The sequence below is a fragment of the Passer montanus genome, unplaced genomic scaffold (genome assembly GCF_014805655.1).
Source record: "Passer montanus isolate IOZ18808 unplaced genomic scaffold, ASM1480565v1 scaffold33, whole genome shotgun sequence".
Classification (NCBI taxonomy): domain Eukaryota; kingdom Metazoa; phylum Chordata; class Aves; order Passeriformes; family Passeridae; genus Passer; species Passer montanus.
In genome coordinates this window covers 7,788,275-7,812,458 of record NW_024368041.1, presented here as the reverse complement: position 1 = coordinate 7,812,458, position 24,184 = coordinate 7,788,275, and the positions used below count along the sequence as shown (strand labels likewise).

The following is a 24,184-nucleotide window of genomic DNA, read 5'->3' as shown; positions in this document are numbered from 1 at the left end:
TTCTTAGTTTATTTTCATTCTTTGAAACATTAAATAAGGAATCATTTCAGAACACATCTCTTACCACCACTGCAAACCTTTTCTTGGACATTGATTAAGTGCTTTGTTTTTCATTTGTGCAGATCCAACATGGCTTTCAACTAATTTGGGCATTTTAACCTGCATTGAGTGTTCTGGAATACACAGAGAAATGGGTGTCCATATTTCTCGAATCCAGTCTTTGGAATTAGACAAATTAGGAACGTCTGAACTCTTGGTAAGTTTCTTTATTTTTTAGTGGGTTTTTTTAGTCAAATATTGATATATATGTAGGAAGCACCAAAATGTACAAGTTGCCATTAATCTTTTTCAGGGAATATGTTTTTGCAGAATTTTTTCTTCATATTTCTGTAGATATTTTACAGGTGCATGGTTATATATTATTATATATTATTGGTGCTCTTGTTACTTCTCATTTCATGTCCTGAGGTATTGCAGAGTGAGTATTGATACCCATTCTAATTATTGCCATCAGAATTTTGCTCTCAGTAGCTGATCTTGACCCAAAATCATGGCAGTCTAAAAGCTCCTGGGATTTAAGACGTGAAGCTAATTTGACTTGGCAAGGGAGAATGACTGTTGCTAATTCTGAAAGAAAAATATTGGAGGAATCTTAATTTGATGGATGAAATCATGTAATATTGAAGTTATGAAAGGAATATGATGTGTGAATACCAAAAAAAAAGAAAAAAAAATAAACAAGTGAAAAAGAAACAGTTGCAGTAGTTTTATCTCCCTAGCTGTGTTTGGCCTGAAAGAAGACACTTGTTACAGAAATTTTGTGAAGGAAAAATTGAGAGAAGATGTAAGGCTGATTTGGATTTGGGTATAGGTTCAACTTTACCACTTTCTCTCTTCATAAAATATTGAGGTTTTTTGCAAAGTTACGAGTAATCTAAATCAAATTTTAGTAAGTGTGATCTTCAGTAGGACTGAGCTTCTTTCCCAAAGCAGCTTCCTGATCAGTGTACCAGAACCACTTCACTGTTCATGCTGCTGGTTCCTCATTCTGGTTTTGTGTTGGAGGCAGATTGTCTTGAAATGCAAATAATTTTGTGACTGTGAAGTCTATTGTACAAGTTCTGGAATAATAGAAACATTTTCTTTCTTTTTAATTGCTCTGTATCTGCATGTAATCATTGGGCTTTAATTTTTCAGTCCTGTGTTTTCCATGTTTTATAAATAGTGTGGAAAATGCAGATTGTTAGGTTGCTGTTAGACCCCAAAAGTCCTCACCTTATTTATTCTTTTTCTTATCTCAGCTGGCCAAGAATGTAGGAAATACTAGTTTTAATGATATTATGGAAGGGAATTTACCTAGTCCTTCACCTAAACCCAGTCCATCAAGTGATATGTAAGTACTGAATCTTTAAACTCTCTAAGTTTTCTGTGGAATGTATCTTAATGTAAATTGTCTTAAACATTAACCAAGCCAGGGGAAGGCATGGATGGTTGGACTAGAGGTTTTTATTCCCACAGTGGAGCTTCTTAGAAGTTCAGTCTCCAGTCATGCAGTCACATTTTACTACCTCAGCTTCCCTGTGTATAAAATTCTTAGTTTGGGTTTCTTGAATGGTTTTGATTTTTGTAGTAAACCCTCAGATGATAAACACAGTGGAGTAAATGACACTAGCTCTGCTTTTTCTTTGGTCTTAGTCCCCACAATCAGAGTAATTTTTGTATATAACAAGAAGACAGGATAAAACTGGCAAAATTCCATATTTGGGGCTTGTTTGCAAGCAAGATATGCAGTGTAACAATAAATAACACACTTTTTATCAGATAGTTTTCTTCTTCCCTTCTCAGCTTCCAAGTTAGACAAGGTGATTTTAAATTATAATCATTGACCCATTTTTCTAAAAATTTCTAAAGCAAGCTCTATTTTCACACCCCACAGGACTGCACGTAAAGAATTTATCACTGCTAAATATGTAGATCATAAGTTCTCCAGAAAGACTTGTGCATCTGCAGCAGCTAAACTGAGTGAATTACTTGAGGCTGTCAAATCCAGGGATTTACTTGCACTAATTCAAGTCTATGCAGAGGGGGTAGAGCTAATGGAGCCACTGCTGGAGCCTGGACAGGTAAGCTGATCAGGTAAACAATTACTATTTTAAATCATGTGCATTTGTAAAGTGCCCAGCAGCTGGGGCTGCTACTTTAGATGGTAAAACAAAAGAAATGACAGTGAAAATGATGGGATTTTTCTTCCTTTCCTTAATGTTGCATCCTTGTGGGGAGGGAAAAGAGCACATTATTTTTCATCATCAATTCATCTAAAGGAGTGTGAAATGCAAAAGTCATATCATACTCTTTCTTGGTGCCTCTATAGTGTGTTGAAAAGCACCTGTTCTGCAGTGTGTCTCTTTTAGAAAAGTCCCAAAGAACAGACTTCATAGCCCAGGGTCACCTGGTACTACATACAGTACCATGCCTGCTTTTAAAATAGTGGCTGAAGGAACACATTACTGAATGTCTGCAAGTCTCTGTTTACTGTAGACAAGGAAAGAATAAATCTCATTACTTCAGAGCTTCTGATGAGACATTTACAGAAGTACAGTTTCTTTCATCCTGGAAGATTCTTTTGTGTTGTGTGTATATCAAGTCATGAGTACTTGATCTTTCTTCTGAAATCAGTAACAGTTTTTGAAAAAATTAGTCCAGGTTCACCTTAATTAGCCATGGACAAATGTAAATTATGAGCAAAGTAACCTTTTTTTTTGATAATAGTTAATTGATGCCAATTAACCACTTGCTCAGCAACGTTTTATCCCAACCTGGAGACATATCAGAGAACGTTTTCAACAAGTTGTGTGAAAATAGCTACATTGGCAAAGGACTCAGTGCCTGTCTGTGTTCAGTTTAAAGAATAAGTTCAGTATAGTCTCAGCACCTGAGCTATCACAGAGTGCTTATCATGGAAACACATTACAAATTCTCTGACTGCAAGGTCAGCTTTCTGTATTTGTCATCCACAGCAGTTTCCACAGAATTAGCTCCTCAGTTTTCCCAGCTATTACAGGCTGTGATAGCTAGAAAGGCGTGAGCACCAATTGAAATGTGGTTTGCAGTTAGGATATTTATAGCTGCATTCTCCTCTTTACTATCAGTGTAAATTCTCTGATATTTAATAAAATAGTATTTTTAAATTAGGACTTTAATTCTGAGTATATATACTGTAATATGCTTTTTTAATTGTCCTTTTGATCAATAGGAGTTAATGAAATCTAAATTTAGATTAACGTCTAGTGCAACTTTTAAATTGAAATAAACAGCATTTCTGTTTCTATTTCAATGCATTAATTCATATGATATGTATAGAAAATAAAGTGTGATTCAATTCAAGTTAGACAAGGAGAAACCTTGTTTATGGGGAAATGCCCCATGCACCAACTTTATGCTGGGAACCACCCAGTTCTGCCTAAAGAGACCTGGGGGTCCTGATGGACACCAAGGTGAACCTGGGCCAGCAGGGTGCCCTTGTGGCAGAGGTGACAGTGGCATTCCAGGCAGTGGGGACACATTGCCAGCATGTGAAGGACAGTGATCCTTCCCTCCACGCAGCACTGGTGAGGCCACAGCTGCAGTGCTGTGCCCAGGTCTGGGCTCCCCACAACAAGAGTGACTTGGACATGCTGGAGAGGATGCAGTGAAGGGCCACAAACATGTCTGGGAGTCTGGAGCATCTGGAAAGGCTCTGAGATCTGGGACTGTTCAGGGGCATCTCATCATTGTATGGAAATCCCTGCAGGGAGGGTGGAAAGAAGATGGAGCCCAGTGGTGCCCAGTGATGGGCCCAGAGGCAATGGCACAGACTGGAGCACAAGAGGTGCCCTCTGAACATCAGGAAACCTTTTTGTACTGTGAGAAGGACCAAACACTGGCACAGGCTGCCCAAGGATATGGAGTCTCTGTGCTTGGAGATATTCCAAAGCCATCTGGACATGGTCCTGGGCAACTGGTCCTCAGTGGCCCTGCTTGGGCAGAGAGATGCTTGGTCTACATGACCTTCACAGGTTCTTTCCAACTTCAACTGTTCTGCAAATCTGTAAGAGTTTTAAAGTATGTGGGAATGAGATTTTTGTAATGCTGTTTTTGTATGAAATAATGCTGTGACTTTGCTTGGTGCTCACCAGGCCGTTGTAAAGCAGCAAGTACTGCAAACTTACTTAGTATTCCTTGACAGGATCCCTTTCAGTTACTGGTAGCTAAAATGGTTAAAGGCTCCTCAGGGCTGTTCCATCCAGCTGAGAAAAGTGAAAATTTGATTTAGGAAAGCTGAGATGTCAGGAAGTGTAATGCCATTTTCCTTTGAAGCACATGGTGTTTTTTAGAGATAAAAAAAGGCAATAATAGTTTTCATCATAATTTCCCAATATTTTTCATTTGAAAGACTTGTAAAGAGTGAATGTGCTGTATCTCATAGGTCTGATATACAAGTTCTGCAGAAATAAGACAGAAATCTAACTTCTGTTTACATGTGTTTAGGAGCCAGGTGAAACAGCACTTCATTTAGCAGTCCGGACTGCTGACCAAACCTCTCTCCATCTGGTTGACTTCCTTGTACAAAACTGGTATGGATTGCTGACTTTTCATTCGATTGTACATGACAGTTATGGATGTTTGAGTTATCCTGGCAGTGCTTTGGACAGTGTTTGCTCATCACTTATTATCTTTCTCCTTAGATATGTTTCAAAAGAGAATAGTTTAGTACTTTTGAGTTGACCATTGTGCTCCTGATCAGTAGAGAGAGGGAAAGATGTGTAAATCAAAAACATTGAAAGCAGTTAGATAAAAAATAGGATGAAAGGGAAAAGTCTGTAGTGCACGAGAGAACATTGATTTAGAGCACATGATGACATGAAGCCATGCAAACAAATAGTTCAGGTACGGGAGGGATGGCAGGTAAATGTTTCAAATACAGGACACGTGCAAAGGAATTGTAAGAGTAGAAAGCAAGGCTCTTTCTCAGAAAATTATGAACAGATGCTAGATTGACTTTGAAAAATATGTTCCAATAGTTCATAAACTGTATTAAAGCTATTGAGAGCATCAACTTCATTAGTAATTTTCAATATCTAGTTTATTGGCTGAGTTGTTCTTTGTTGTCAAGAGATGTGTTCATAGAAGTAAAAAACCTTAATGACAAATCTGAGTGCTGATTATAGGAGAGTGTTATTAAAGTAACAAATGAAAAATAACATTCCAATATTTTCAAGCTGTTTGAGATCATAATTTGAAAAATGTTTTAGAAGCCCAAATTACTATTTTTGGTATTATTAAAGGATTTTTTTTTTATGGATGATTATTTAGAATGATTTTTTTTTTTTTGTTATTAAGCTTCATAACTTCTTCAGACAGCTGTAATCTTTTGTGTGTTTCTGTCTGCTGTGTGGTTTTTTGTGGCAGTCTCAAATTTAGGAGCATCTTTATTACCCTGTGGGCTCTTGCTGTCCAATATGGGTAACACTGGGAAAAGCTGTCATCTCCTGAGCTTTGCTCTTCTGGTGTTTGAAAATATTTTATTGTTCCTAAAATGTCAGTAACAGTTTTTGAAAAACCTGGGTTTAGAAGTTGAAAACTGAAGGAAGTACAGTTTTCAAAAACCCCTGTGATCCCCTTTGCTCATCTGGTTTTTCCCTAACTCGATGTGTTGTCCTTACATTCCTTCTTACAACTCTTCTGTTCATTCTCACAACTGTCCTCTTGATAGTTCCTTGACTGCATGGGATTTATTAACCTATTTTAACTGCATCAGAATTATGCAGATATTTCTATTGGGCGAATTTAGCATGTTTGAAAAAAGAATTACAGTGAAGTGGCAACTGACATGACCTTAGAGAGGTCTAAGTTTGTCTCTCTGAGTTTCACATGTTCAGTTTTTTGAATGAACATCTGTAGATTTTCAGTCCTTTTCAATCACAGCTCAGGTATTTCCAGTGTCCTTGGAAGAATTCTGAGTAGTCTTTGAAAGTTATGTTTGATTTAAATATTTTTTTTTCCTACTTCATATTTGTCCAGTAAAGTTTTTATTTATATGGATGCTAGATCTGAAATTAATAGCACAGCTTCTATACTCTTTTTGATTGTTTGTTTTTTTGGGTTTTTTTTTTTTTTTTAGTGGAAACCTGGACAAACAAACAGCATTGGGTAATACAGTTCTACACTACTGCAGTATATATAATAAGCCTGAGTGTTTGAAATTGCTTTTGAGGGGGAAGCCAACTATTGATGTAGGTAAGTTTATTATTTAAAACCAGGAAATACAGATTTCCTATAATTTCTTCCCATTATTTTAGCCACTTTTGTTTATTTCTCTGTGGTAAGTAACCTTCTAAAATAAAACTGTGGTGAAAGATGAAGACCTTGTCAACAGCAAGCAAACATTCAGTTAAGAAATTGAATTCTTAGAAGATAATAGTGACAAAAATTTCTAATATGAAATACTAATGGCAAACTCTGAGCAGAGTTCAGAGTTCTGTTTCTGGCCCATTTTAAACTGCCTGGGATTTAGGTTCATTGTTTATGCTAGAACTTGTATTTTATAATGCTTCAAATGTTTAATTCCACTCTTAGGTACGTGGGCTTTATGTACACAGCACTTAATTCTTCTGTTGTTATCAATGGCATCTGATGCTGTGGTTTCACCCAGCACACCCCAGCCAACACTGCCACTGATTAGGGAGGGGAGACCATCCAGAGAACAAGACTAACTGTGAGCAAACAGAGATTCTATTTTCAATTAGACTTTTGGTATTATGACAAACGAACTGATAGGTGTAGCACTTGCTGTACCTGTGTCTCACACAGGTAGGTGCAAAGAGAGGCTGGAAGGCAGCTGAGAAAGCTGATCCCATTTTTCCTGAGTTAGGAAGGTACCCCGTGAATCCAGCTTGATAGGCCCAGGAGTTAAATGTGATCAGCATGTCTGTGAAACATTTACATTCAGTCAGTTTGTGGTATAGGAGAGAAGTTTTTTTTAAAAGCTGATGCAAACTGGATTTTATTTCTCCCCTTTTCTTTATCACCATTACTTTCCTCCACTGCCTGGTAAAGAACTGTTGTATAAACTGAAGTTCATAGTTTAGTGGCAGAAGTCACTGATTTCCTTTGCCTTTTTCTAGGCCTTAGAATATGTTGCAATATTATCACAAGTCAGATAATTTAATGTGACCATTTTCGGCAGTTACAATGGGAAACCTTTCTGGACAAGTTCAAGTCCTTCATTGGTCCTTCCATTGAACTTTCTCCTAAGTAGATTCCAGAGGAGTGTTCCCACCTTTTTTGGTGGGAAAGAGAGTGCTGTGCTCTTTAAGTTGTTTGGTTTTTTTTTAGTGTGATCTCACATAGACTTTGAAATATGAAGTGTATACTTAAGAGTTGAAAGTTTGGAATTTATGTAGTCCTTAAGCTATCTGGGTGTTAATTTCACATTAGAAGTACTATGTTTTCATTCCTTTTCATATTGAACCATCTCTGATAGATTGTTCCATAAGTAAATCCTCCTTTTAGGGATCTGAATTCTTTCAAAGTCACAGGCCTTTCTAGAGGACTGCTTTGTAAATTCTAGGATTCCTAGCTGGTGTTCTCTGTGCAATACTTCACACTGACATTATAGATCTCAGTTTGATCATTTTCAGTTCCTGATCACAGAAATGCTTTACAATCTGGATGTGCTGTGGAGCATTCTCTGTTCCAGGTCCATGGCATTTACTGATGTACTGTGAGAGTACATTTTACCTAGGGTTTATCCACATCAGATGTGGGAGTTGTTTTTGTTTACTGAGACTTGCTACTGAGCATCTGGGAAGGATTCCATTACATGCTGTGCCTGAGGACCTCCCAGCAGCTTCAGAAATCACCTTCTTTCTTACCAGGTGTTATTTTAAATTGTAAACCATTTTATAGCTTTGGTAAAGACAAAGCTAGAAAGTTTTAAATTTCTTCTTGCTCAAATGTCTTCAAATTGAGGCTTCAAGCCTCTACATATTAATCAAAGTAAAATCTGCTTGGATTAACAGTTACTTGTATTTTTTTTTAAATCTTAGAATTAATTTTCTTTTTTGAGCTATTTTACCCTGCCTGCTTGCTTCTCCTGCTTATTCAGTAAGAATTTTATTGGCAAAGGCACTGAGTGAAGAATGAGATGACTACATTTCTTTGCATTCTGTGCTAGGATGGTTAGGAGGGATTTGGGAACTGTTGCAGCAGATGCTACTATTCAGAAAGAACCTGATGATACATGAAATGCATGAGGATTTAGAGTGGAATCTTAAAGAGCTGCAGCTGCTATAGAGGAAACAGACATTTTTGATCACTTTTAGAAGTTATTGTGCTACAAGTAGTGAAATTCAATAAATTTTCTTGACACATCTCAAAGAATTGCTCTTTTTTGTATTGTTAATTTTGTAGTAAACCAAGCTGGAGAGACGGCTCTGGACACAGCAAAAAGAGTGAAGGCTGTGCAGTGTGAGGAACTGGTAAGAGCTGAGCCTGGGGGCAAAGGCAAGGGGGAAGGTTTGCTGCTTTAAAAAATGTGATTTACTTAATATATCATTACCACTGTGTCTCACACATGGTATTGCTGCCAGCTGGCTGTGTGTTGATCTGAAGGCCCTACCACAGGTGACTATTTTCTTACCTAAAACAGAAGAGTAATTTTCTTTGTAACAGTTTAAGAAAAAGATCTTTCTTCTAGTGGCAGTACTTGTTATTTTAACCAGTGTATTTGAAGACCTTAAGTACCAGAGGGTCAGATGTGTCAATAAATGCACAAGGAGATTTGGGCTTTATGACCTCAAAATTCTATTTTTTCTTTTTCCTAATTGTGATGATCTGAGGATATCTACTTTTGCTCTGCAGCTGATAATTTTCATGCCTTTCTTGTGACAATTGAAAGGTCTTGTCATGAATTAATTATTGAATAATCAAAAGACCTTGTCCTTCACAAATCAAAGAAGTGTTCCATGTTTCTGGGGATGCAAGTCAGCATTTTGGTGTGGTTGATAAGGTGGGACTCACTTCTCAGTTAATGCCATGTCTGCTGTGTAAGTAGGTGCTGTTTCCAGTGGTTTGACTATTTTGTCAGCTGGATCAAGCAGACCACCTGTGCAGCACACAGTTGGGATGGATTGCTTTTTTCTTTATAGTATTCCTTTTAAAAAGTTACATCTGTCATTAATGTGGACCAACTGGCTGTGTTACAGAACAAACAGTCAAGTGGATTTTATCAGTGAGTTTATCTAGCAGTTAATCATTTGGTTATAGTGATCCAAATTCCATGAATACCTCACTGATTATTTCACTTAACTCTCATAGAGCATTTATGCCTTTCCTCTTTATTTCTTTTTTTTTCTAATTTTGAAGAGGAAAATTATTTCTGCGTTTTTTTCCAAAAGCAGCAATGAATTAAAAATGAAAAAGAAACATGAATGAGCACACTGTTTGCCATGGGCAGTAAAAAAAAAATACAAGATAAGTAACTAGGTGTTTGCATTATGATAGCTGTACTAAACTCATTTCTGTTGCATAACTGGAGTCTTAACTGTGTAATTAAATTCAGTTTCAGCTCAGGTGGGTTCATGAATACTTACATAACTGATTGGAAATACTATCTTTATTCCAAATTTTATTTCAGGAAGAGGGTTGAAGGCACTCCTGAATCAACTACTATCAAGTAGACTACATTTTAAAGGATGTGAAGGACTAAGTAAAGATGGAAAATCTAGGCATTGAAAAGGAGAATTTATGTCCTCAGAATAACCATTAACTGCTCTATTAGGTTTTTTGCTGATCATGAGGTAGTTTTTTCTAAAGAATGTGAAATACATTATTTAGGCTGGCAAAGTCAAGGAATTTTGTGCTTAAGACATATTGCCCTCATCCAGGGAGAGAGAGGTAAAATATCCAAGTAAAGAGTAAATATTTTTTCATTTGATTTGAGTAAAAGGATTGTGATTTTGATGGGGCGGCAGCTCTATGTTCCAAAATTTATAAATAGGTTTTGCCTTTCCTATTTGGAAGGGAGGGCTCCAGATAAATTCTGCTTCTGTGCATATACCTTCTCTTCTTGTCATCTTTTCAAATGTTTTTCAAACATGGTGCCTTCTGCCCATTTTGAGAAAATCTTTCCTATTTGTCTTTTAGCTGTTTTTCTATACCAAAAACAAATGAGGGATGTTTGTGTGATCACCCTGAAATGATTTTACACTTCTAAGTATTCCAGTTTATTTCTTGCCATTACAAAACTAACTTAGTTAACACCAAAAGAGCAGCAAGTACTTTAGCAAGACTTTTTGTTTCTTTCAGCTTTCTCAAGCCAAGGCAGGAAAGCTAAACCCACATGTGCATGTGGAGTATGAATGGAATCTTCGGCAGGAAGAAATTGATGAGAGTGACGATGACTTGGACGATAAGGTGGGTGTGAATTACTGATACAGCCTTGCACAAAAACTGCTTTCAACATCTCTGCTCCCTGGAAATAAGCAGTAATTAGAGACCCACTTCAGCCTTTCTTTTCTTACAGATATATTGGGGGGGATAAAACCTAATTCTGAGGTCTGTGTTAAAGACTGCCTAAGTGCCTTTGGAATATATTTTGTCAACCTAGTTATTATGGGCTGTTTCAGAAGTTTGACTTTGACAAGACATACAGTATAATATAAGTCAGCAAATCTGGAATACTTTGTTGCTTTATCCTCTTCAGAATTCTAGGCTGTTAAATTTTAGCTGCAGGAAATCCAAAGCTTACATACTTATTTTTTTCCCATAAATTAATTAAAAATCTAGTTATTGAATAAATAACTCTATTTTTCACAAACCCTGCTGTGCTATTTGTTCCTGGGTTTTTTTAAAGAAGTAATAGGAAGGCAAAACTTGAGGGCATAGAATAATTGCCATCCTAGAGCATGTGAAAAATTAGCCTCAGTGTCCTACTTTAGCAAGTCAGTTAATTACTGTGTGCTCTATTTCTGCAATAAATGCGAATACACCTCCCCTATTTTATATGAGTGCCGCAGAAAGAAGTGTGGACAACTTCTCATTTTCTGTGACACTTGGGACTGAAAAATTCAGAAACCAAAGTAATTTGCATGTCCTCAAGGACAGTAGAGAACAAAATAATCATCTGTGTGAGGAGCCTCTGGAGGATGAGGGATGCTGTGCTGGAGATAATAACCTGAACCAGAGCTGCAGGGAAACAGATCGTGCTCCATATGCACCCATTAACATACAGCAGGCAAAAATTAATGTGTAAAATTTCTTCAAAGAGCAATTAGATGTGTTTAAAAAGAGCTGTATCATGGATTATATTGCTAGTTCAGGGACCAAATAAATCTGATCTATCAAAAGTGTTTGTTCATTTTTACTAGGCATAAGTGAGGATACTTGAGGATAATTGTCTAGTCTGAGTAATGTGCTATATTCCCTGAAAATTACTCTTAAATTCTAAAACTTGCCAGGCTTTTATTGGCATTTTATTTAGTATATTATTAGTGTGTATTTCCTGCCTTACTATTAAATCTAATTTTGTGTTCTTGATGATTTGTTGATGGTACACTCTTAATTTTCATTTAGAAGAGAGGACCTTTCAGGTTGAATTGCTGAAAAAGGGAGGAATGGGGGTTTATTTGTCAAACAAAGAAAAAAACTAGGCTCATGTTCACTAAATTATGTTCTGGTATGCTATTTTCCAAACATACTGACTATAATTAGTGTTTAGATAGTTGTATCATATATTTGTTTTTCTATTCACAGCCTAGTCCTATAAAAAAGGAAAGATCTCCAAGACCCCAAAGCTTTTGTCACTCCTCAAGCCTTTCTCCCCAAGACAAACTGACTCACCCTTCATTTAGCACTCCCAGAGACAAGCAAAGACTCTCCTACGGAGCCTTTACCAACCAGATCTTTGCTTCTGCAAGCACAGACTCACCCACCTCTCCAACGTCTGATGCTCCTCCTCTTCCTCCTAGAAATGCTGGCAAAGGTAAGTCTCTCTCCAAACCACACTTGCAAGCAGTGACTTTAACACTGTTGCCCTTCCTTTAACCATGGACATTGTAATGTTTCAAGATACAGCATGTTCTTATTGATGCAGTAGTGTGGTACAGTGCATGTTCTAAACTTAAAAGACCAGGGGGACACTTTGTAATAGATTCATTCATAACCCTGAACATGAATGGGTGAGGAATAAATTAATACTCTGCTAAATTAAAGTCACTTAATTTTATGAGACTTACACCTGCAGTGGATTGTGATGGTTTGACCTAGATATCTCTAATCTTCAAGTTTGGAGGATATTTTTATGGATCAAAACTTTCTGCTGTATTATAATTTGTGCAGATCTACTTTTTAGGACAAAGAAACTTTTCATTCCTTTTTACATGTTTAATTTAGAAATTGATAAATTATGTTTTTATAGTAGACTTGGTAGAGAAATCTTTAGTTGTGATGAGGGTTACAATACATTTTAGCATTTCAGCAGTTATGCTGATGCTCCCTTTTGTTAGCACTATTTCATTTCTCACCTGGTAATTGATTTTGTTTAGGAAAAATGCAGAGGTGCTCTCACCATTCTGTGAAAGAGTAAAAGAGACAGTGTTGGCATCTTGGTTCAGATGCTGTGCTTAAGCACAACTGTTCCATCAGTCTTTGTCATGTACTGGCAACTTCCAAATGGATCCCTTGGCTCTCTCTCTTTTTTTCAAACAAACAGGTTTGTTTCCCATTATGAGGCAAAGCGATTTTGCCAGGGTTTACATTTTTCACATGAGATTTTGTAATCCATGTTTCCCTGGGGACTCAGTTGTATTCCTTGTAACTTCACTGTGTCAACCTGATTGTTGGCATTATGGGATTCTACTTTTTCTTTCCACTCTCCCATCCCTTGTACATGCTGTGGATTGCTCATTGCAAACGCAATGTACTGGCTTAGTTGTTCCTTCATGACCTAGGATAACTTCCTTTTTTGTCATAAAGTTGCAAGACTTGGAAATTAATCACACATACCATTTCCTGAAGAAGGTTAATGAGGTTGTGTCTGGTATCTGTACACAGTGCTTAGTATGTTGTCAGCTTTCAACACATTTTAATGAACTTTATTTCTTTGTCAGTATATAGTGGAGCTCTCATACAGACTTACCTAGAAAATTGTCTTTTTCTCCTGGAAAGGGGATATTTATGTTTATATTTAATTCTAAATATGTATTTTGGTTTCTGAAATGTTAGGCATTTTCCTAGCTGTTCCTAAACAAGGACCAACACAACATCTCACCAAAGCTACTTGGGAAGAATTGAGGTATTGAGCTTTCATGTGTTTTCATGTCAGAGGTTCTGCAAAGAAATCCTTAATTATATCACAATGAAATAAAATTATAATATCACAAAATTACCTTCTAATATAACATTAACTGCTTCATCGGAGTGGAAAATGTCAGATTCACTGGGTAAGTCAGAGAGGTTGAATGGAACTGCTGTTATGTTAAAGTCACTGTGCTTCTCTGCTTCAAACATGCTGAAATTCTACAGTTTGTTAGTGGTGCTGGAGTGGAGTTTTGGTTGATATCCACTCAACAATACTGTGAAATTAGAAACTTCTGTGGTATACATACCTGTGTTAAAAGTTGGGGGGAAAAGTGACAAATGCATAGGACAGTTTCAGTGTGGAAACGTTGCTGTAGATGCATCATTTTGAGATGCACTTATGGTTCTTTTAAACTGTGCTGGTCCTTGTTATCCCCCCTCTTCCAGTTCTCAGATTATGTAAAAGAAATGAAGCAGAGATTCTCCACTCCCATAAGACACTATTGATACATCTGAGTTTTGATACAGTCAATTTTCTTTGTGTAGGAAAACATAAACCTGTAGAATTTTTCTCCTCTTTTGGATGAGAAGTAATAGAGTGTATTCCTTACATTGAAGTTTACACAACCTTACTTGTCAGATGTGTTTTTTGTTTAGAAAGTTCATTTTAATATCATGTGTTTAAGATTATATGAAAACAGTGTTACTTTTTTCACTAAGCTCCCTAAACAGCAAAAGTAACAAAAGCACTGAATCTGTATTTAAATTTAAGCTTATCTTCTGTCAGAAAACAATCTGATCTTTGTCCCTCTGCTGCTGTGAGGCCCTGGCAGATAGCATGGGCCCCTGCTAGGACATGGAGTCTGCAGGGAATGGATAGCAGGTGGATCTGCATTTTAGAAGGAGGCAGACAATTTTTAAGATTCATAAGTTTTCATCCTTTGGGACATGCAGATGAAACTGTCTTTCCAAAACTTGTTTTGTTTTTAAGAAAACCCCTTCATTGTAGCCCTCTCTTTCATTGCCCAGTGAAGTTCTGAGTAGCAAAGTTCTGTGTTGTTCCTGAGGGGCCACAGTGATCAGAAAGCTATCCACTGAACTTGTACTGGGAGAGAAGGGAAGTTTAAAGTGATTTATGTAAGGCACATCGCTCTTGCTCATGGTTTTCAGTGGACATGCTGGCTAAAAATAATTTTACAGGTACAGTAGTTGGAGGAGGGGATATGGGGAAGTTTTAAATTTCTCCACACGTTATTATAATTCATGTCCAGATTTTTCATTTGATAACTTTTCAAAATATTCCTAAAAATTCTGGAACCTTCATGTATTTTTCTCCACACTGTCTCCTTTGTGGATACATCTTACTTGCTGTTATCTCTGCTATGGATTTAAGTAATCCTCACAGAATGAAAAGTACTGAAGGAGTGCAGTGGCTGCCTGAGCCACTGAGCCAACCACTCTGCACCTTTTTCAATAGTTTATCTAAGCTTATTTAGGGTCAGCTTATTTCTGTTCTCAGTCAAATCTTTAGCCTAATATTCTCAAAATCATCTTTTTTATTGCTCTTTTCAACTTATGCCTGCATTATAGCTCCAGACATCTAGCAGGTCTTCTGCCTATTGTTTTACAAAAAGCTTAAAAAAAAAACCAACAACCAATATTTAAGTAATTCCATTACTTGCCTCAGTAGCTAAATAAAATTTTGCACAACATTCATTGCCAATCCAGTGTAGGAGTAATATTGCTAACTAGCTTTGAAGGAGTGTTAGGCAGTCTAATCCAGGTTTCCTTGACTTCAGCTCAAAGCTAATTGATTTTAGTGGTTCTGCCTGTTTATCCCAGATGAGCATGGAGGTCAGGGATAAATTCTGTATCATGAAGTTAATTTGGGTCTTCAGCACCTACAAGGCTGCATAGTTTGCACTGTCTCAGCTCTGACATGAGGTACCTAAAGTCAAAGGCACTTCCTTTGTGGTTCCAGTCCTCTGCTACTGCAGACACAGTCACATCATCTGCTCCTTCACTAGATCAGACTCTATTTCTAACCAAATTAGTCTGTTTGAATTTACTAGTAACTTCCAGAAGTTGTCTGACTGCCTTGTACACAAGATTAGAAATCTTGTTGGGTTCACTAAGTTACTTTGTGAGTGTACCAACATTGCCCTTTGGCTTTGGTGGTGTTTCTGTGGCTGGTGGCCATGTCAAGGTCCTGCCTGGATGGAAATCGTACAGGTCTACAAGTCTGGGGTGTTACACTAAACAAACCAAGGGTATTTTACCTTATCTGACTGAAGAATATTTTCATTCTCCTGGGGTTCACGTTATCCTTTCATCACACTAACTTTCTCTGTACCTTTGCTGTTTAAATCAGATTTCTGAAATACAACTGGCTGGAAGTGTCAGGACAGCAGTAAAATTTACTGTTTCTGCTGGAAATGCCACATCAAAGAATCCTTTGGTCCTAGGGTTTTGTTTTTTTCCTGATTGTATCATACTGTGGCATGGCAGGCATTACACAGTCCCTGCTCATTTGCAACTGAAGTTCTTAATTTATAGCACAAATGTAGTTATTCTCATTTCCATTACCTCAGCCTTTGAGGTCATCCTGTTTCTTCTGAATGCTTGCAGGATTCTATACTTCTCTTGCTTATACTTGGAGACTTTTTTTTTTTAAATATTCTTATAAATGTGTTGCACATTGTGATTAAATAATGCTACTTATTCCACTAAGACTTTGTATTTTTTAATACCATAATAGGACTAGCTAGGGACTGCTGGTTTCATGGGCTCTTCTATTTCTGAATCAACCCAAAACAAAATTCTTTAGTATAATTTTTATCTTTTCTTTTCAAACGGAACCTTTTTTTAAGCGTTAATTATTTAATTTGCTTCAAATACTAATCTTGAATCAATGTATATTCTTAGCTTTCTTATTCAGAGTGATCATGATCATTTTGTCTTTAATTATGCTCTTATTTTCAGTGCTGAAAATATATTATACTGGGTAAGACAAACTGAAAAGGCTTTTAGTAATATCTATGCAATAAGTAACTCATGAGAAATTTAAAAATAAGGATAACAACACTTGTTAATGAAAACACTGTTTTTAATATAAGCTACTTTCCTTTGCAGTGTCCATTCTACCTTTAGGAGAATTCTGTGTTTTCCCCCTATGTTGCATTAAGTGGTAAAAAAAATAGTTACACATGTGAAGTTTTTACACTGTAAACCCAGCATTTCTTGATTGAGTGGCAGCAGCTTTGCATGGTTTCACAAGTACTCAAGTGGATTGTTATTACACTAACTGCACAAACCCTAAAGGGCAAAGTACTACTAATTGCACATCTTATCCAGTTATTTACCTTAGTACAATAATTTTGAGATTATTTGATCTATTTACACATAAAAGCCTGATCTTTATAGTACGAAAAAGAGATAAAACACGACAACAGAGTACTGTAAGCATTTGCTTCCCAGGAACTGAGAAAAAGAAGCCTGACAAAAGGAAAAACTTCTGGGTCAAGTTTTTTGGGGTTTTCTTTTTGGTTTTTGGTTTTTGCTTGTGTTAGGAAAAATGTCCTTTACAAAATGTGAACTGAACTATGTGAGAAATCACAATTAAGACATCTATTGGAGAGGAAATGACTGGCTCAATTGCTGCCTGGTTAAAATCAAAAAAATAGCTTAGATCTAGTAACTGCTCTGATTATTGCTTAAAGATGCCTAGCCTTCTATAATTAAGAATATCACACAGGACTGTTTTGAGCTGCTGGTTTTACACACACATTTATGTGTGTATATACACAGACATGTGCTGTTGCTGAGGGAGCAGCCCTGCTCCTGGCACGGGAGGGATTCCTTAGCCAGGAGAACCTCAGGGCAGTGAGAAAGCTGCAGGAGCAACGGCAGTGTGACAGCACAGCAGCTGAGGGGACATGGCAGGACCAGGGCAGCAGGGCCCAGCCCAGATGTGTGTAAAGGAACCCTTAGCACCACAAACAGTGCAAGTGAGCAGGGCATGGTGTGCCAGTTTGGGTGGGAATTTGCATGGAATGACATGCAGGAAGGGGTGTAACTCTGCCAGCCTGAGCTGGGAGCAGTGGTATCTGCCACTGAGTTGTCAGAACACATTGAAAGAGCTTTAAAGTAGATTAGAAGGGGGAAAGGGACAAAACCAGGCTTGCTCAAGGTAACCCTGGGGGCAGCACCCCAGTGTTTGATGGAGTGTGTGTGCCACTGAGGGCCTTTGGGCTCATAAGACATAAGGCATGGAAATGCCTCCAAACACTCTTGTAGAAATCAGGGCTTATCCCCCAAAAGGGTGTCAGGATCAATATCCCAACTGAAGTGCATCTACACCCCTGCACACAGCACAGGCAGCAAACAGGAGGGGCTGGAAGCCATTGTGCAGCAGGAAATCTGCAGCTGCCATCCTTCTGGGATGACTGGCACACTGGAGTGCTGCAATGGATGGCTGGAAACCCTTCAGAAGGGACAGGCAAGGAGGGAGAGGCAGTGGGGCAGCCCTGTAGGCTGGGGACTGCTTTGCGTGTCTGAGCTGGATGATGGTGGCAGTAGGGTCGAGTGTTTGGTGGTAGGAACCAGAGAAAGGCCAACAGGCAGATGTCCTGGTGGGAATCTGCCAGGATGGAGAGGCCCCTTGAAGCAGCTGGGAGAAGTCTCACAATTGCTGGCCCTGTTCTCATGGGGCAGGAATGTCTAAGATGCATCTGGAGTGAGTGGAAGAGAACTTTCCTACTCAGCTGGTGAGGGAGCCAGCAAGGGAAGGCCCCTGCTGGACCTGCTGCTTGTGGAGAGAGGACTTGAGTGTGATGTAGGCTGCCTGGGGCACAGGGAATCAGGAATTCTTGGACACGTCAGAGGGGGAGATCAGCAGAGCTGCCACCTCTGACAGATTTTGGCCTGTTTAGGAGCCTGGCTGACAGGAGTCCCCTGGGAAGCAGTCTAAAAGGAATCCAGGACGTTCCTCAAGAAGGGAATCCCAAAGGCACAGGAGCAGAGATGTGGTTTAGGGGAGGACCTGGCAGTGTCCGACTCGATGATCTCAAAGGTCTTTCCCAATCTAAGTGACTCTGTGATACAGTATCTTTTATAATAATACAGACAGTTCATACATCATCAGGTTTTGTATTATTTCACCAGTTGTTTCTATAAAATGGTTTTGATTCAAGCATTTTCCCTATGTTTTCTTTATTCAAAGCACGATGTCATTTTATACCTCTTTCTATAATGATGTTTTGAAGTTTTCCTTTACTTTGTTTTTATTTGACCATAAGTTATTTTTGTATTTCAGCCATGTAATCATTATTGTATGACTTTTGTAATCATATTTATTCCTTCTGTCAGTTTAATACAGAAACAAATGCTAGGAGTCTGAAAGCATTATTTATAATATCTTAAACACCTTTCCCCTGTCACTTTTGTATGCCATGGGAACTTCTGAAAGCTGTGAAGGTATTTTTTGCAACTCCTCAGTAATGTCTGGATATGTGTAATTAATGTGAAATCTAAAACGTTCCATATAAGCTAATTTAGGGGGTTTCTTTTTAATTCTACTACAGTTTATTTTTGTAGAGAAGATTTCTTCCTCTTATTGGCAATAGCTATCATTTATTTATTATTTAAAGTTATTATTTCACTTCATGTCTGAAGTTGAATTTTTGCAATGAGCGCACAATAGCATTTCAATGCCTTTCCTCCCGTTTTCCTGGCTCTGGGCCGGTTTGGGGCAGTTTGGGCCGGTTTGGGGCAGTTTGGGCCGGTTTGGGGCAGTTTGGGCCGGTTTGGGCCGGTTTGGGGCAGTTTGGGGCGGTTTGGGCCGGTTTGGGGCAGTTTGGGGCGGTTTGGGGCAGTTCGGGCCGGTTTGGGGCAGTTTGGGCCGGTTTGGGCCGGTTTGGGGCGGTTTGTGAGCGGGCGCGGTGCGGTGCGCGCCGCCGCCGCCAGGGGGCGGTGGGAGCCGCGCTGCGGGCACCGGGACCGGGCGCGCTCCAGCGGGGACAAGGGACAGGGACAGGGACAAGGGACAAACAGACAGGGACAAGGGACAGGGACAAGGGACAGGGACAAGGGACAGGGACAAACACTGCTGGGACAGCCCGGCTGTGACCGCCGCTGCTTTTAGAGTTACCTTACTGTTAACAGCGGATATTGACTGTTCCTGCCCCCCTGCCATTCCTAAATACATTCGCATCACATCACGTAGCAAAACAACCTTTGATTTGTATTTCTGAAAGAAAGAATTGGCATGTTGCTGGAGTTTAAGGGATCATCAATCAAAATTTAGAATGAGAAAAGTTGGTTTTGAGTTCAGAAACCTCTCAAGGCACAGATTAAGTTATCTTGCTCAACAAAGAAATTAAATTGAGAAAGGGTGAGGATGCAAACTGGGGAACTACCATTAAATGCACTGGCGTTTGACTTGTCAATTAATGGTTTTGTGAACTTAGAAGCAAATTGAGAGGAGCAGTTGCAAAATGTATAATTTGATTTACAAAAGCAACTGATTAATTAAGCCAGGCCCAAAATCTCTGCTGAGAGATTGAGAGATTGGGTTGAGAGATTGTCCTGCACAGCAGAAGGCGCTCCAGGATTGAATCTGGAAGAGAATAGATTGAATTGACTCATTAGGGACAGTTCTATTATTTTTTTCTTTTCTGTTTATAAGAAAGAGAGCAGTCACCTGCTGAAAATATCTGACAAACAGATTCATGCTTATAGAATCATTGAAGCTACTTTTGTCAGTGTTAAATGTTTCACCTAAGGAATTTTAACAAATATTATTTCTCAGTATTTCTGTAATATATAATAATTTGGTAATGAGTGCAGATATTGATCATTTCCAGGCTACCTATAGAAAATATTCATAAATATTTTTGAAGAAGGCAGCTCTAGTTTTGTGTGCTGCATGGTAAGATACATGTCAAGTAACTAAATTAAGGTTTTGTCTCAAATTCTATTCAAATAAGATAGCTTTTCAACAATAGGCAAATCAGTTCTACAGTGCTAAAAAATAGACTGACAATAGACTTGAAATTTCAGGTATAAATACACTTTGCTTTTAAAGTTTTATGTCAATTTTCTGCATTTATCTGGACTTATGGCAAAGCTGTCAAGCTGTTTGATGTGCAGACTCACTGCAAGTGAAGACTGCAGTGAAGTCTGAGTTGTTGGTTAGATTAAAACAAGACAAAACCAACAAACCCACAAACTAACAAAAAGCACCCCAACAACAAACCCCCTGGAGCTGCTCTGGCCTGATGCAGAGCTGCTGCAGGAGGTGTCCCAAGGCGTTCCTGAGGGCACTGGTGGCAGCTGACTCCAGCCGATGTCCCCTCGCTGCCGCCTGCGCCCGCGCTGCTTCCCCTGGCTTCTGGGCAGGGACCTTTGTGAAGGGCAATGCTGAAGCTGATTAGGAGCAACTCTTGTCTTCCCACTGAGTTATTTTGTCTTTCAAGCTGTATCTGTTCCCATATTGTGTAAAACATGCATTGTGTTGAATAATACTTGTGCCAGCATTAAATCAGAGGGAAATAAAAGTATTTAAGGGTAGGGTTGACTGCATAGGCTCTTATAAGCAATGCTACCATGAAATATCTAATCTCAGTCCCAGAAAGGACTTCTCTGATGTTTATTTTATTCATGCCATGTACAACAATTTGCATTGCTTTTGGAATGCATAGTTTGATGTATTTGATCTACAGAAAAAATAGAAAAGAATTAAAGAAAATCTTAAGCTAAAAATCCAATTTTGAAGGTGAAAGGAAAATTTGTAGACATATTTTTATTTCTTTCCTCCTGCCTTCCAGTTTATTAACAAAATTTTTATGGGATGGTCTGGAGGGCTAAAAACCTTCCCAGATATTAAAGCATATAGAATGTGCTTTCATTCTGGTATAAATTAACAGCAATTTTAATCCCATATGCTAAATATTACTTACTTTTAATATTTCATGATGCTTTTTTTTTTGAACAATGCCTAAAATTAGAAATCTTGGCACGATTAATCCTGTATTTTTTAAACATAAGTACACATGTCATTCTATTGTCAAGTTGCTTGTATTCCCACAGCTGAGATGGTTAAAAATGTGGTGGATGTGTCGTTTAATCTAAACAGTGTTTTTGGCATGGCTTGTCTTTTTATTTTAGTCTTTTGCTGCACTTCACTGTGGGTCTGACTGTGAATTTTTCAGTGCTGCTTTGACGTTTATGCACATGTATTTGTAAGAAGGTTGTTTGTTATTTTGCAGGCCCACCTTCAACCCTCCCTCTAAGCACTCAAACCTCTAGTGGCAGCTCCACTCTTTCCAAGAAGAGACCACCTCCCCCACCCCCAGGACACAAAAGAACCCTCTCTGACCCACCAAGCCCACTACCTCATGGACCCCAGAATAAGGGCCCAATTCCTTGGGGTGAGTTTTGAAATGCAAATCAAAAGGGCAGGGGAAAAACCTTTATGATGGCTGATATATGATCTCTGGTTTCTTTTTACCTGGTGCTTGCTTTCCAATGATTGCAGCTTGATGTAACGTCAGCTCAGATAAAGCAGCAGTTCCATCTCCTGTCACTGCCTCCCGGGCTGCCGCAGCCGAGTCTCACTTGAGAGAGCTGAAACTCCTCCACGCTGCCCTGGGGCCCATGCAGTCCCTCCCTGTCTCTGCCCTAGCTGCCCAGGCTCTGCCCTCACCCCAGCCCCTCAGCCACTGCTCTCCTCTGCCTCTGCCTCTGTCCCTGCTGCTGCTGTGCCCAGCTCAGGGACCAGGGATGCAGCCTTGGGCCACCCAGAGCCACCGTGTCTGTGCAGGGTCACAGCTGCCACAGGAGTTCTGTCCTTGGGCTCTGGGCCACGCCTCTCCTCTAAAGTGTTCACACCTCGCTGGTGGGATTGTGTTGTCTTAATATGTATTTGGCTTTTGTGGTGTTGTCTGTACATACACAAAGACTGATAGATTTGCATCCTGCTACCAGCAGAAGTTACACAGAAACAGTGCATTTGAATTTTTATTTTTACCAGGATACCTTTCTGACATATGCTTTTTAGAACAATTTTCCAGGCTACTCAGATTCTTCCTCTTTTGAATAAACATTGCTCTATGCAGTCAAATTCTCTTGGTAGCTATAAATCTCAGGCCCATGTAATTTTCCTTGATTTTAGTTTTGGTGGCAGGATTTCCATGAATCTGCAAATTTTTAAACTGGAATCCAGCGATTACATAGGTGCATCATGCATACATTACTCGTATTTTAAGAGAATCCTCTCTCTATTCTAGTACAAACACACAATTACTAGCCTAAAATAAAAAAAAAATTGCTAGACTAAATGCACCATTTTTTCAGCAAATTGAGTTAAATTTAGTAAATCATGGAGTACTCATGTGTGATTTAATCTAGGATTCAACATGAAGAAAAGTATAGAGTCCAATGAAAAACAAAGACTTTTTCTCAAGGAATAAAAATAAAGGAATATTTTCCATTCTCTATTTCTCAGAGGTCTGGGATATGGAAAAAATGTTTCCTGTGTTGTGGAGTCCAACAGTTCTGTACTTTTTCAGAGGTAGTTCAGACATTTTGAAGAGCTTGGACTTTAAATATGTAAAAAATGTTAAATATTTAAGTCCAAAACAGCACCTAAAGTACCATATACGAGAATACTGTATAATGTAGCACTGTTAGGATGAAAGGTGTGGATAGGATTAGATGCTGAGCAGGTGTCAACTTTTCCTTAAACACATTAGGCAACAGATGAAGGAAGAAAAAAATATGGGAAAGGTGCAGGTGTGCAGTGGGAGATGAAGAAGCCTGTTAGAGCAGGGCCAAAGAAGAATATTGCTTTTCCTGTCTCTTCACTGCTTTTCAGGGCAAGTTAAACTTCAGTGGATTGAAGAGAGGCCTGTTCTCTCTATTTTTCTTAGCTGAAATCTGTACAAAAGCTTATTTCAAAGTCCATTTGTATTTTTAAGCAAGTATGAAATTTTGTGTTTATAAAAGAGGGAATTTCTTCTGTCTGCCTTTGTGTTTTTTTGCTTAAGGGTATTGTCAGATGTTCACTGCTTTTCCTTTCAGAAGCTTTCTTCTGTGTTGTTATATTTCTTGCTATGTGGAATTTCAGCATTTGTCTTCTAATCTGTGCATTAATTGAAGTTTCAAGCAGAGCAGTCCTTAGCTTATGTCTAAGCAAATTGAGTTACTATTCAAAGATGTTCTAAAAATGTCATTTAGATTATTTTGTATTTCCATAGCAACCATGAGATATTTTTCCCTCCTTTATCCATAGGATCTGCATGTTTGCTGTTTTACCTTAGTTCCTTTTTTGCACCACTTTTAAACACAAACATATTTTTAGCAAGGCACAGCATGAGCCTTTTCTGCTGTTTCATTTAGACATCAATGTGCCAAGAATGGTATTTAGAAAAATGTGTCATTCTTTTGAATGAGAAGTATTTTGTGTTCTTGGATCATTAAATGTCACTTTGCATCTATTTCAATGACAAAATTTACTAATGGTTGTTGAAGCTGGTTCTGAGATTGACGTGCTGTAAAAGGAGAGGCAAAGGGGATGAAAAGGCACTAAACCAAAGGAGTTGGTGTCATTATACCTTGAAAATGGTGACTGCTAATGAAGAGAAGCTTTCTGCTGAAGGAGTCCAGAGCACTTGGGTTTGGATTTTGCTGCCTTTTGACAGAATTCTGTATACCCAGGATCTTTTCTTTACCAATGGCAGATTATGAGAACATACAAACTTAGTCACTAAATCAGTAAAGGCTGTTCTTTGCATAAGATAAAATACCAATCCTTAGAAATTTAATGTTTTGTGAATAAAATCATATT

The 24,184-nt window shown here is 38.5% G+C and overlaps 1 protein-coding gene across 4 annotated transcripts in view; it reads left to right on the top strand.

The window, feature by feature from the left end:
• The window catches only part of ASAP1 (ArfGAP with SH3 domain, ankyrin repeat and PH domain 1), a 145,019-nt gene that overhangs the window by 106,920 nt on the left and 13,915 nt on the right, over positions 1-24,184 (top strand). For 2 of the 4 annotated variants that reach the window (XM_039715387.1, XM_039715388.1), the window contains 9 exons: positions 123-256; positions 1,302-1,393; positions 1,937-2,123; positions 4,528-4,613; positions 6,161-6,276; positions 8,452-8,519; positions 10,348-10,455; positions 11,794-12,022; positions 21,606-21,767. In XM_039715387.1, coding sequence (XP_039571321.1) covers positions 123-256; positions 1,302-1,393; positions 1,937-2,123; positions 4,528-4,613; positions 6,161-6,276; positions 8,452-8,519; positions 10,348-10,455; positions 11,794-12,022; positions 21,606-21,767 — 1,182 coding nt within the window. The remainder of the gene's footprint in view (positions 1-122; positions 257-1,301; positions 1,394-1,936; positions 2,124-4,527; positions 4,614-6,160; positions 6,277-8,451; positions 8,520-10,347; positions 10,456-11,793; positions 12,023-21,605; positions 21,768-24,184) is intronic. The other 2 variants (XM_039715389.1, XM_039715390.1) reach the window with 1 other exon arrangement.